At 43.8% G+C, this 14,397-nt stretch overlaps 1 protein-coding gene across 4 annotated transcripts in view; it reads left to right on the plus strand.

The window, feature by feature from the left end:
* The window catches only part of LOC125021657 (glutamate receptor 1-like), a 67,703-nt gene that overhangs the window by 25,753 nt on the left and 27,553 nt on the right, over positions 1 to 14,397 (plus strand). For all 4 annotated transcript variants that reach the window (XR_007114359.1, XM_047607782.1, XM_047607781.1 and 1 more), the window contains exons 4-10: positions 5,735 to 5,919; positions 8,740 to 8,793; positions 10,606 to 10,764; positions 11,027 to 11,194; positions 12,046 to 12,150; positions 13,726 to 13,836; positions 14,048 to 14,254. Coding sequence is in view for 3 of the 4 variants with exons in the window: in XM_047607782.1 (XP_047463738.1) it covers positions 5,735 to 5,919; positions 8,740 to 8,793; positions 10,606 to 10,764; positions 11,027 to 11,194; positions 12,046 to 12,150; positions 13,726 to 13,836; positions 14,048 to 14,254 (989 nt within the window). In the remaining variant the exon portion in view is untranslated. The remainder of the gene's footprint in view (positions 1 to 5,734; positions 5,920 to 8,739; positions 8,794 to 10,605; positions 10,765 to 11,026; positions 11,195 to 12,045; positions 12,151 to 13,725; positions 13,837 to 14,047; positions 14,255 to 14,397) is intronic.

Raw genomic sequence — 14,397 nt, forward strand, 5'->3', positions numbered from 1 at the left:
GCTGACCTGTTGTTGGCCTGTTGTTTTCTTGGTGTTGGTGTCGGCCTTTAGTCAAACAGGTGTTGACCTGTTTTTGGCCTCCAGTTGTGCAGCTGTTGGACTTTGGTTTCCATGGTGTGGGCCCTAAGAACAGAATATGTTGACCTGGTATTGGTTTTGTCTTGTTGTTTACTTGGTTTTGGTGGGCGTCCTTTGACAAACCATTGTTGTTCTGTTTTTAGTCCTAAATTGAGCAGGTGCTGGCCTGATGTTTGCTTGGTACTGGTGCAGGCCTTTAGAGAAAGGTTGAACCTCATCAAAACATGTTGTTGTCCTGCTCTTAGCCCTGAGTATAGTATGTGTTGTTATCTTGTTGGTGTTGGTTCAGGTCCTCAGTTAAACAGGCGTTGGCCTTGAGTTGAGCAGGTGTTAGGCTTTTGTTTTCATGGTGTGGGCCGTGTAGAGAACTGTAGAGCCCTCCCAGATTCACTTCTCTTATAATTTCAGATACTGGCCAGACATTTTGACAACTGTGTCCGTCAGATGGCTCCATTCATTCATCATACACCCACACACAGTACGATCTCCACCCAGGAGAGATTAGTGCTCACACTGTGAATATTAGCATCTGGGAGCTCACGGAGTAGCCGCTAGCATGTCCACTTCTAATTTCTGACTAATCACAGAATAGTTTGACACACACACACACACCCCATGAGAATATGGTGAGAATAAGCTGCAAGATCTTCTTTCTCACATTCATTCATTTATTTGTTGTAGAGGGACAATGTACTTTAAGGAACATTTTCAGTATAACCCAGTTGTAGCCAAAAGCCTAGTTTCCATTGGCAGAATGAAGGAGTGCAGCCATTTAACCTGGTAAAAGAAGCAATAATTACGGTAAAGACAAAGATATACATATCTCTATATACACATACTCCATCTCACAACAACAACAACACATTTCACACCAAATGAAGATGTAAACCAGGAACTACAAGGGATTCAGGGATTTCTTAGCTTTTTTTAAATGTATGAAATGGACTCTCTTACGTTTTTTGCGAGTGTATTTCACTCATTAGCTGCCTTGTACGTAAAAACTGACAAACCAAATGCTTTTTTCCTGAAGGGGATCTCACCTCTAGCAGCTCCTCTGGTGACACTTGTTGCAGGTGATCTGAGTTGTATAAGGCTGCAAAGTGGAGGTGGAGCTTAACTGTGACTGATTTTGTATATGAGGAGCGGTTTTAAAGTAGAGGAGTTTGCAGCAGCCCAGGTGAGTAGACAGTGATTAATATGAGAAATTATGGGAGAAAACATGCACATTTTTGCCAGTTTCAGATGCCTGAAATTTGCTGGCCTCAGGCTGAGCAGATGTTGGTCTGGTGTTGGCCCTACACTGAAGAGGTGTTGCCCTGGTTCTGGCCGGTTGTTGACCTTAAGTCAGGCAGGTGTTGGTCTGGTGTCGGCCTTGATCTGAGCAGGTGTTAGACTTTTGTTTGCCTGCTGTTGGCTCTGGGTTGAGCAGATGTTTGCCCAGTGCTGTTGCTCCCAAAATGAAGAGGTATTGACCTGGTTTTGGTTTGTTGTGGGCCGTGAGGAAGCAGCAGGGAACCCCACATCCAAGTGCAGAAAACTGCGGTTCATCTAGTGGCCACTAGAGGCTCTAGAGGGAGCAAATCCCCATAGACCGCCATGTTAAAAAGCCACAGTCTTATTAAACATGTTTACAGCCTGGTACAAAAATGATTTTGGTGTCAATACTTTATTTCACTATTCATGAAAACTGTACGGGGGTGAATTTATTTCTAACTCTTAAGTTTAAAATTCTGCATAATTATAATGAATTAATTCCTGCTTTGAGTGATAGGTAGAAGAGAGTTGGGAGTATCTGTATGTGGGCGGAGTAAAGATCATCCAACATGGCGACCACGGGCTCCGCCCACTTCAGGCTTCATTGTCGAGGTTCAGCATCCAATGGGTGACGTCACGATGGGTTTGTCCACAGTAGAAACAACCAATGGCTGATGTGGACATTTTGTTTTTCTTGTTGCTGACAAAAAAAGATAAAGCAAGTGTTGGCTTGTTTTTGGGCTTTGTTTTTAAAGGGTAATCCTTTTCTTTCTCCTGTGCTCTCCTTTGCTCTTTTGTCCTGCATTAATAGTAAATTATATGCAGTGTGTTTATGGTAATTAGATGCAGAACTGCGAGCAGATGACCGTCTGCATTTATAAAACTCCTTTCTATATGCAGTTACTTTCTGCCTTTCATCTGTTTCCACCCTCTGTTCTTTGTCTTCCATCTCTTGTTATTGCCTCTTTGTCCTTCTCCTCAGTGTCACTTGCTCTGTCATGGTGGGTGTCCTCCTCAGCTGTGTCTCTGATTATAGGTTGTACGTTATCATTAACAGTCTTGACTTGCTGCGTCGTGGCAGCAGCTGTAAACACTGTCAGTGTGTGGACTGTAATGAGCAGCTACCTTTCAGAGATCACCTCATCTCTGTCTGAGAGCAGCATTTACAGCCTCAGTCTCTGTCTCCTGTGTCTGTTTGTTCTCTGGAGTAACTAATAACTGGAAAGTGGTCGGTCTAACATTTCTAGTAGCGTAAAGTGCAGTAATGGCATAAATATTCAGACCAGCTGGAGTAAAAAACATCACAATACAGAAATACAAGTATAGAAGTACACATTTTGTATTTACAGTTTACTTAATATTGATATTATAAAATACTTCCTTATGATTATAATATAATAACATAATATATAATGAACTTCTACAGTTGCTCGAGGTTGAACTGGTCTTAGTCGGCCAAGACCAGGCCTGAAGCTGTCCTGTTCTTAGTCTGGTACTGGCCTTAAGTTGTTGGCCTTTAGTCGGTCTGTTGTTACTTGTTCCAGCCCTTGAGACGGTATATTGTTGGTCTGTTGTTGGTCTGTTGTTGACCTGTTGTTGGTCTGTTTTTGGCCTTGAGTTGAACTATTGTTGACCTTTTGTTAGCATTGAGTTGGCATCTTGCTGGTCTGTTTTTGTCCTATTTTTGGTCTGTTGTTGGTATTGAATTTGTCTGTTGTTGGCCTTGAGTTGGTCAATCGTTGTTACGATGTTGGCTTGTTGTTGGTCTGTTGTTGGCCCTTTGTTGGTTTGTTGTTGACCATTTGTTGGAATTGAGTTGGCCTGTTGTTGGTCTATTTCTGTTCTATTTTTGGTCTGTTGTTGGTCCGTTGTTGGTCTGTTGTTGGCCTTGAGTTGGTCTGTTGTTGTTATGATGTTGGCTTGTTGTTGGTCTGTTGTTGGCCCTTTGTTGGTATGGAATTGGCCAAAACCAGACCTGATGTTGGCTTGTTGTTGCCCTTAAGCTTGCAGTGTGTTGTGTGTGTTGTGTGTTGACCTGATATTGCCTTAGTGTTGGTCTGTTGTTGGCCTGTTGTTGGCCTGTTTTTGTTCTATTTTTGGTCAGTTGTTGGCCTTTTGTTGGCCAACACCAGACCTGTCATTGACTTGTTGCCCTTGAGCTTGCTGGGTGTTGTGTTGATGTTGACCTGATATTGCCTTAGTGTTGGCCTGTTGTTGGTCTGTTGTTGGTCTGTTGTTGGTCTGTTGTTGGCCTGTTGTTGGCCTTGAGTTAGTTTGTTGTTGTTATGATGTTGGCTTGTTGTTGTTCTGTTGTTGTTCTCTTGTTGGTCTGTTGTTGGTCTGTTGTTGAACCTTTGTTGGTATGGAATAGGCCAACACCAGACCTGATGTTGGCTTGTTGTTGCCCTTGAGCTTGCCGTGTGTTGTGTTGATGTTAACCTGATATTGCCTTAGTGTTGGTCTGTTGTTGGTCTGTATTTGTTCTATTTTTGGTGTTGGCCAACAAAAGGCCAACACCAGACCTGTCATTGACTTGTTGCCCTTTAGTTTGCTGGGTGTTGTGTTGATGTTGGCCTGATATTGCCTTAGCATTGGCTTGTTGTTGGCCTGTTGTTGGTCTGTTGTTGGCCTGTTGTTGGCCTGTTATTGGCCTGTTGTTGGTCTGTTTTTGTTCTATTTTTGGTCAGTTGTTGGCCTTTTGTTGGCCAACACCAGACCTGTCATTGACTTGTTGCCCTTGAGCTTGCCGGGTGTTGTGTTGATGTTGACCTGATATTGCCTTAGCATTGGCTTGTTGTTGACCTGTTGTTGGTCTGTTGTTGGCCCGGCGGTGACTTGTTTTGGTCTTTTGTTGATGTGAACTAGTGTGACGTTGCTTTGAGCTGCCTTGGTGACGTTCCACAACATTTCCACTGAATGTGACGATTAAACTGATGAGAAACCAGTTTATTTTAAACGTGGGTTTTACTGGATTCTAGAGACGATGCTGGGTGATAAGTGTTGTTCTACTCTCTCTTGCTCTGTCACACCAATGTGACACATATAGTGTTGAGGATGGATTATTATTTTTGAAAATACTGCCGTTTATGTGTGGCTGAAGTTGACAGTCCTACCTGAAGGCTCATCCATCCATCAGTCGGCCCAGTTGTTGCTGACCTGCAGATTTTTGAGTTTCCATTTGTGCCTAACGATTCAGTGCCTGGGGAATTTCCCTTTGTTCCTAAAGAGGAAACTGTGTCCTCACAATACGAGTGTATAAACTTTCTGAGTAACACAAACAGAGTGTGCAGGTTGTAAAAGACGTCTTTGTTTTTCAGCTGTGCTGGTGAAAGTCTGAGGTAATAACCCTGGAGGAGGCGTCGCTGTGTGTGTTTGTGTTTGTGTGTTAGTCTGAGCAGACAGTACGTTTGAAGCCTCTCTCTCACTGAGTCTCTCTCTGACTCTTTGAAGTACATCTGAATTTTGCTGACTTGTCTTTTGAACGCCGTGTCTGTGTGTGGTCCTGTGTTCATTATGTTGTGAGGACCAGTTTTTCATGGAATGCTAACGTTGTGAGATCATTGCGTTTTGTTTTATTCATTTTTTTTTTTGCCAACTAAGGACACAGAATTTAATGATATGACTAATTATTCCAAACAGAATCCCTCCGTAATGACCCTCGTTATCCCTCATCTGCACAGTCAGCGGGATCCAGGCTCTTGTCTGAAAGGCCCATTAGTCTGGTCCGTCAGAGTCCGGTACGGATCAACCACAGGTGGCTTTAAGGTGCTTTAGGTGCGATGACAGTGGTAACTGCAAGGATTAGTCATCAGCGTTCTAACTAACTAACTACAGAGCTAAGTTCACAGGTAGCTTGGTAGCTTTCAGAGCTCTTTAGATTGTGTTTCCTCTTTGGCACAATCCAAAATAAACTGGACGTATCCCTCTGGGATTTATTTGTGGTTTCAGCCTCAGAGGAACTTTGTTGGATCTGCTCAAATTATTTATTGTTTTTGTCTTTTTTTTCCCCCGTTTGCTGCTCTTCCAGAACAGTTGCATGTTCCTCTTAATATGTGGATGCGATACCAACGAGCTGCATCGAGCTACTGAGCAAAGACACAGGGACGTGTCCAGCCACATTTTCCAGCATGTCCAATGAATTTAAACTCATCTGTCCACTAAACATTGTCCCAAATGTTCTTTTTGGACAGAGAGCAGTGTCTTTGCTTGTTGAGTGCATTCATGCAGATTTAAGTGTGACTGTACATCTTTTGGTGCTCATGTGATTTTCAGGAGGCAGTTAAACAAACACAAAATACAGAAATGTTCAACTTGAGTCTAATTAAACACTAAGATGCTTTTTAATTTGGTGCAGCTCTTGCTGATGTTGCTGGTGATTCATAGTCGTGTTCTGCTGTTTCAGGACTGTCGGTGCTGCAGAGGATCCTGGACACGGCGGCTGAGCGGCCCTGGCAGGTCACCTCCGTAAACCTGGACACTCTGACCGAAGCCGCCTTCATCAAGCTCCTGGCCGACCTCGACTTCAAGAAGGAGTTCCAGATCATCATCAACTGCGAGCTGGAACGCCTCAACTCCATCCTCAACCTGGTAAAACGCTCACGTAAAATAGTTTGTTGGAGGACTCCTGGTTCTCCTGGTGACACACCGGCATCTACAGACAGCGATCAGCTGATTGTATGTTTAATAAAAACAATATTTAATATGGATGATGATAAGCCAACACAGAATGTAATAACCAGATGATAGATGAGGATTAATTACACCCTGCTTATTAAACAGGATGACAGTTTCTTTTTGGAACATTCGAGTGATAATGAATTTAAACTTCTGATGGCAAATGTCTCATATTTGATTCCTGAGACACTTATAATCAATATTAATTCACTTTATTACATTAACACACATATGAACTAAGTGACATCCCATTCTTAGTCTCTAGGGTTTAATAGGACGTCACCACCCTCCTGCCTGCCTCTCAGTCTTCATCTATTTCATCCCAGAGGGGTTCTACAGGGTTGGGGTCAGGACTCTGTGCAGGCCAGTCCAGTTCTTCCTCAATAGGAAGGGGGTCGTCCCCAAACTGGTCCCACAAAGTCGGGAGCATGGAATTGTCCAAAATCTCTAGGTGTGCTGAAGCATTCAGAGTTCCTTTGACTGGAACTAAGGGACCAAGTCCAGCTCCTGAACAACCAGCCCCCACCAGAACCCCCTCCTCCCCCCTCCACTAAGCTCCCCCCTTGGCCCAGTGCAGTCAGACCAGCAGCGTTCTACTGGGAACCTCCAGACCCAGACTGGTCCATCAGGTTTCTAGATGTCCCTCCAGAGAACGTCTCCACTCCTCTAGAGTCCAGTGGTGCTGCTTTCCACCACTGCATCCCACACTCCGCATCCCACGCTCCGCATCCCACCCTCTGCATCCCACGCTCTGCATCCCACACTCTCTGCATCCCACGCTCTGCATCCCACTCTCTGCATCCCACTCTCTGCAGGGACCGTGGTGATGTTTGGCTGGGATGCAGCTGCTGGGCCATGGAAACACATTCATGAAGCTCTGTCTACGTTCTGTTCTAGAGATAATCTGAAGTCTGGTGACTCTCTGTGACCTCACTATGATGAGGCCTGATACTTCAATGGCTTCTACTTTGTTCTAAAACCACTGACAGATGACTGCGGAATATTTAGTAGAGACTGGTCTTGTTGCTCAGGTGATGTCCTATCACAGCACCACGCTTGAACCCACTGAGCTCCTGAGAGTTTTGCCGTGCGTAAATACCACAGAATGACAATATAGAGCATCATATGTGGAAATGGTTACAACTAAAAATGGCTAAAAAAGGTCTGCTGGTATGAAAGTGACTCAGAATGAACCCTACATGCATTTTCTTTTCGTTTTTTTCTGCATTAGCACATTTTGGCTCGTCTCTGATCTGGAACCGTCCTTCTCTTTCTCTTGGCTCTGACTCTGTAGCTGCTGCTGTCGTCTGCCAGTTGTTAAGAGCCTCTCAGAGAGACAGCAGAAAACACGCTGTCGGTTTTCCATGAATGCATTTTACTCGGATAGCCTGAGGTCGCAGGGTCAGTGACACAATAACGTGTTCATGAAACGACTGCAGAGACGTGCAAACATGTAAAGGAGACACTAAGCTGGAAGATATAACTTGAGGGAGAACATTTCCGTTCCGTTATCTGTTCTGCTCATCGATCTTTATTGGCAACTTCAATGCAACTTTATTGAGTTTCTAAACAAGAGATCGGAGCTTGTGTAAGTAAACAAATAGGAAATGAGTCACTGGATCCTCACTAGCTCTGCTGAGACTTAGCGATAGCTGCACCCGTTGACTGGAGAACACACGTCTCCCTCTGTATTTAATGCCGATAAATGCTTCAGCATGTTGGTGCTGTTTCCGTCCTTGCTTGAAACAAGTAGCACATTATGATGTTACAGTCTCTTCTGGGGAAGTGAGGCTACTTTGGACCGTTTCAGACTCGTGGGCGTCACGTGATGATTCTTCTTCTTCTTTTGTTTTATGGCAGTTAGCAGATAACTTTTTAGGTGCATTATCGCCACCACAACCTCACTAGGACGTAAAGATTCAGCACGAAAAGAATCTCGTGTTCTGCCGCTTTATCCTCACTAGGGTTGTGGTGGTTGCTGGAGTCTGTCCCAGCTGTCGTTTGGCGAGAGGCATCAGCGCCGCTGTGCCGCCATGAAAAGAATCAATAACAGGAATCTGTAAACATGACAGCTAAAGATATCGATGAATCAAACCAGCTGGAACCGGTTCTTTTAAAGAATTGGTTCTCGATGCCCATGTTTTGGCAGATCGGTGTATAAAGTTTAAGATTAGGAGACCTTTGTTTTTGTTTTATTTAAGAGTTCATGGGATTCAGAGTTATTTTATGGAGAAGTGGAAGGAAGGGAAGACGAGGAGGCGAAGAGGAGGAAGATATAAAAACGCTTTCTCCTCCCTCCTCCAGAGCAGCTGTGCGAACGTTTGTCGACTGATGCTCGTTAAGATCTGGACCTGAGAGGGAGGCAAGAGCCGACACCTGCTCCTTCCTCCTTTTTATGACCTCCTCGTCTCCTTCTCCCTACATCCCTTCCTCCTCCTCCTCCTCCTCCTCCACTCTTTCCTTCCTGCCAGTTGTTTCTGAGTCTGAGGAGAGACCCTGCCTCTTTTCACTCGTCTTCCACTTTCACTCTCCGCCATCTTAAGACGGGCAATTAATTCCTCAAAGACGAGCCGAGTCGCCCAATTAGCAGCTGTTTGAGAGGACGCACACACACAGACGCACACAAACGCACACAAACATGAAGGAGTGACTGATGGAGGCTTTTTATCGTCATTAGAAACATCAGAAAAATGCAATTAGCATCTGATTTACTCTCTTGTGTGTGTGGCTCAGATCGCGGCTCAGAAGAGGAACTTGAAGAACTACCACTACATCCTGGCCAATCTGGTGAGTTCACTGCAGCTTCATTCTCCCCGTTCATCCCTCGTCAAGGAAGCGAAGCACAAACAAAACAAACCAGAGGAAAATCATTTGAATCACTTCAGCTCTTTGAGTCTTTCCAGAGACGTTATTTCCAAATAAATTAGAATGTTTGTCACGTTTGAGTGTTTCAGCAGCGCGTGTGTGGAATTAATTTGAATCAGCAGATGCTCGTTTGGTTTGAATGTTTCATTATCGTCATGGAGATGAACCAACGCTGCATCCCAGCATCAGAACCTCATCCCTCCACGACACATGGGGGCGCTAGTGTCCTGGTTTGGGCCTGTTCTGCTGCATCTGCTCATCATTGATGGACCAATGAACTGTGAATTCTACCAGTGAACTCTGAAAGAAAATGTCAGGACATGAGCCTGAGGAAGGAGAAGGAGGAGGAATGGAGGAGGAGGGGATGAGGAAGGAAGGAAGGAAGGAAGGAAGGAAGGAGGGAAGGAAGGAAGGAGGAAAAGAAGGAAGGGAGGAAGTAAGGAAGGAAGAAAGGAGGGAAGGAAGGAGGGAAGGAAGGAGGAAATGAAGTAGGGAAGGAGGAAGAGAAGGAAGGAAGGTGTTTATGGTCTCATTTCTCATGTCTCGTGTCTATTGTCTATTGTCTCATGTCTCGTGTCTCATGTCTCATGTCTATTATCTCATTTCTCATGTCTCTTGTCTCATGTCTCATGTCTATTGTCTCATGTCTCATGTCTCATGTCTAGTGTCTCATGTCTCATGTCTCCTGTCTCATGTCTATTATCTCATTTCTCATGTCTCATGTCTCATGTCTCCTGTCTCATGTCTATTATCTCATTTCTCATGTCTCATGTCTCATGTCTCTTGTCTCATGTCTCATGTCTATTGTCTCATGTCTAGTGTCTCATTTCTCATGTCTCATGTCTCCTGTCTCTTGTCTCATGTCTCATGTCTATTGTCTCCTGTCTCATGTCTATTATCTCATTTCTCACGTCTCCTGTCTCTTGTCTCATGTCTATTATCTCATGTCTCATGTCTATTGTCTCATGTCTCATGTCTCATGTCTCGTTTCTCATGTCTCCTGTCCTGCCCTTTAGTCATGTCATTGTCTCATGTCTCAGTCTCGTTTTAGTTCTGTCATGTCTATGTTCCTGCTCATTTATCTATTCTAGTCTCATGTCTATTGTCTATTGTCTCATGTCTCCTGTCTCCTGTCTCCTGTCTCATGTCTCATGTCTCGTTTCTCATGTCTCCTGTCTCATGTCTCGTGTCTCATGTCTTGTGTCTCCTGTCTCATGTCTCATGTCTCCTGTCTCATGTCTATTATCTCATGTCTCATGTCTATTGTCTATTGTCTCATGTCTCCTGTCTCCTGTCTCATGTCTCATGTCTCATGTCTCGTTTCTCATGTCTCCTGTCTCATGTCTCGTGTCTCATGTCTCATGTCTCGTTTCTCATGTCTCCTGTCTCATGTCTCGTGTCTCATGTCTCGTGTCTCATGTCTCATGCTCCCAGCGTTAAGTCTTTGTTGGATGAACTCGTTCTGATGATGTGGAATCGTTGGAGTCACTGACTCAGGATGTTTCTCATCATCTGATTGGTTGAACTCTGGAAACCAGGAGACGTGTTTTTAGGATTTTCTTTTATCCAAACACACGAATCAACACTTTGATCAGAGTCAGTGAACATGTCCTCACACTCTGCTACACACACACACACACACACACACACACACACACACACACACACACACACACACACACACACACACAGAGTGCACGTTCGGCTCAGTGTATTTCCTGGTTTGTGTGTCAGGACTTCCTGGATCTGAACGTCACAGAGTTCCAGAAACTGGCTCCGAACGTGACGGGTTTCCAGCTGGTGAACAGGTCCAACCCCTCGGTTCAGAAGATCAACCAGTACTGGATGGACTTCGACAGCAAGGACCTGAAACTGGCCCGGAGGAGACTCAAGGTACCAAGAGCTACTCGCATAAAGTTACCACATAAAGTCTGACTCCTGGTCTGTAGGTCTGTGTAGGTCTGTAGGTGTGTATTTGTGTACGTGTGTAGGTGTGTGTAGGTGTGAGGTGTGTATTTGTGTAGGTGTGTGTGTGTGTGTGTAGGTGTGTATGTGTGTAGGTGCGTAGGCGTGTAGGTGTGTAGGTGTGTAGGTGTGTGTAGGTGTGTGTATTTGTGTAGGTGTGTGGTTTAAAACACGTTGTGTCCATCCTCAGTACACGGGGGCGTTGACCTATGACGGCGTCAGCGTCATGGCGACGGCGTTCCAGAACCTGCGGCGCCAACGCATCGACATCTCTCGCCGTGGCAATGCAGGGGAGTGTCTGGCCAACCCCCCCGCCCCCTGGGGGCAGGGCATCGACATCCAGAGAGCCCTGCAGCAGGTACCACACACACACACATACACACACACACACACACACACACAAACACACACACATACATACACACACATACACACAGAGACACACACACACACACACACACACACACGCACGCACAGAGACACACACACACACACACACACACAGACACACACACAGACACACACACACACACACACACACACACACACACACACACACACACACACACACACAGACACACACACACACACACACACACGCACACATACATACACACACATACACAGAGAGACACACACACACACACACACACACTCACACACACACACACACACACATACACACAGAGACACACACACACACACTCACACACACACACTTCTCTTTCATTCATTCCTTCCTTCATTCCATCCTTCCTTCCTTCCTTCCACCTGTCATTCCTTTCTTCCTTCCATCTGTCATTCCTTCCTTCCTTCCTTCCTTCCTTCCTTCCTTCCTTCTTTTTCATTCCTTCCTTCCTTCATTCCTTCCTTCCTTCCTTCCTTCCTTCCTTCCTTCCTTCCTTCCATCTGTCATTCCTTCCTTCCTTCATTCCATCCTTCCTTCCTTCCTTCCTTCCTTCCTTCCTTCCTTCCTTCCTTAAACTTAAAATGCCTTTGAAGGACTTGAGTGTCTGTTACAGGTTTGGCTAAAATCAATTAAAAACAATAAAGGAATGAAGATGAATTAAACGCAGGTTCCTCTGCAGACTGAGGGAATAATATATAATAATATTATAACAGAATGAGTGAGTTCTGTCCTTTAGCGTCGTTGCTGCTAATTGAAGCTAATTGAGGCTAATTGAAGCTAATTAAGAGGTGTGTGTCCAGGTGCGTCTGGAGGGGCTGTCGGGTCACGTCCAGTTTGATGAACGAGGACATCGCACCAACTTCACTCTGACGGTGATGGAGCTCACCCCCAAAGGACCCATGAAGGTGCTGCTGCTGGTTCATCATCTTCCCTTCAGCTGATCCAGCTTCACTCCTTCACAACTTTTATTCATTTATTCATTTATTTTTACTCCATCAGCTCTTCTCTCATTAACGGTGCGATAAACTCTCAGCTCTCTATTAAACTCCTCCATGGTCTGGAGATGAGGAGCAGAGAGCTTCCTAGCTTCATAGCTTCAAAGCCTCAAAGCTTCGTAGCTTCGTAGCTTCATAGCTTCATAGCTTCGTAGCTTCATAGCTTCATAGCTTCATAGCTTCGTAGCTTCGTAGCTTCATAGCTTCATAGCTTCGTAGCTTCATAGCTTCATAGCTTCGTAGCTTCATAGCTTCATAGCTTTATAGCTTTGTAGCTTCGTAGCTTCATTGCTTCATAGCTTCATAGCTTCAAAGCTTCAAAGCTTCGTAGCTTCATAGCTTCAAAGCTTCGTAGCTTCGTAGCTTCATAGCTTTGTAGCTTCATGGCTTCGTAGCTTCATGGCTTCATAGCTTCATAGCTGTGTAGCTGAAGTCATGGGACCAGGTGTCAAACATACGTACATGCAGCAGACGGTTTAATCTGGTCAGAAATTACACCGAAAGCTTAATTTTCCCATTAAAAGTGTTTCCAGGTTTCACACAATGAGACTGAGACCGGAACTAAACAGAAACTGCACTTCTTCATTTTCTTAGGACGTCACACGTCTTGTCAGAGCGCAGTTCATTAATGTGCTTCTTCACACTAAAACAAAGGAAACGTTTGGAGTTGTCGGTTAAAACACTGTTGTGTTACTGGTCAGATTAGAGTTTTATGTGGCTCCTGCTCTGTTGGTATCAACAAGCTTTTAAACATGTCCTGAATTATTATTTTTTATTTGAAATACCCTTTTCAGAAAGTAGTTTATTCAAGTGTACTATGAGTATACTTGTTTTATACTAAAAGTGAGGCAGGGTACCTGGAGTTTACTATATTTTAAATAGTAGTAGTAGAAAGAATAAGTTTATTGGCTTATACTGAAACATATGAAGAAAAATCTAAGACTAATATTATGCTACAAGTAACACACTGAGCAAACTCAGTGTACTTCAAGTAAAATAGATTTTTATTTTAGTTTTTTAGTTTTAGTGATTCTAAGTTCATAAAGGTAAACTTTCAGTAGACTTCAGTAAACTTAAATGTGAACTATATACTTAATACACTATACACACTAGTATCAGTAGTGAGATCGATACTTTTGTTACAGTTTCTCTTCTATATGTTCAATAAATTACATTGTTACATTTATATTTGTGTTACATTGTTATATTTATATTTATGTTACATTGTTATATCTTTATTTGTGTTACATTGTTATATTTGTATTTGTGTTACATTGTTATATTTATATTTGTGTTACATTGTTATATTTATATTTGTGTTACATTGTTCCTTTTTCTTATTTTGCACTAAGTACTTTTTGTCTAAAATAATTGTATTTAGTAATTATTTATTGTCATGCTGATAAATTGTTTTATATTATAATAGTTGATACAAACAGGTTTATTTGGGATTAGTGATTAATCAGATCTGTGCTGTGTCTCCAGATCGGCTACTGGAACGAGAAGAGAGGCTACGTGAACACGGCCGTCTACCGGCCGGTGCAGGAGGAGTTTTTCGGCCTCCAGAACCGAACCTACGTCGTCACCACCATATTGGTACAGCTCAAAGTGTTTCACAATAAAAGAGAGAACACTGAAAGGAACATAAGAGCTTTTAAAAACTTCTCTGCAGCCTTAACAATAAACATGAATGAAATGTTAATTAAAACATATAAAGTCTAAAATCAAAAGTGCCGGAGGTTCCAGGTGTTATATAATTATATATTATAATTATGAGCCAGTGTGAACAGATGCGTCTCCATCACAGGAAGCTCCCTACATGATGCTGAAGAAGAATCACGAGCAGTTTGTGGGGAATGATAAGTACGAGGGTTACTGCGCTGAACTCGCTGCAGAAATCGCCAAACACGTGGGCTTCAGCTACCGACTCGAGCTCGTCGGCGACGGCAAATATGGAGCCAGAGACCCCTTCACCAACATGTGGAACGGCATGGTGGGAGAGCTGGTGTACGGGGTGAGTGTCAGCACAGTTTACATGAAGAATTACCATCCTGATAGACATGAAATCACGTCCATGGAGCTTTGGGTAGAAGCTCTAAATCTAAATCTAAATCTGAGCTGTTGAACCTGCATCAAGCAGCTTGTTTCTGAGCTTCT

The sequence above is a fragment of the Mugil cephalus genome, chromosome 15 (assembly GCF_022458985.1).
Source record: "Mugil cephalus isolate CIBA_MC_2020 chromosome 15, CIBA_Mcephalus_1.1, whole genome shotgun sequence".
Classification (NCBI taxonomy): Eukaryota; Metazoa; Chordata; class Actinopteri; order Mugiliformes; family Mugilidae; genus Mugil; species Mugil cephalus.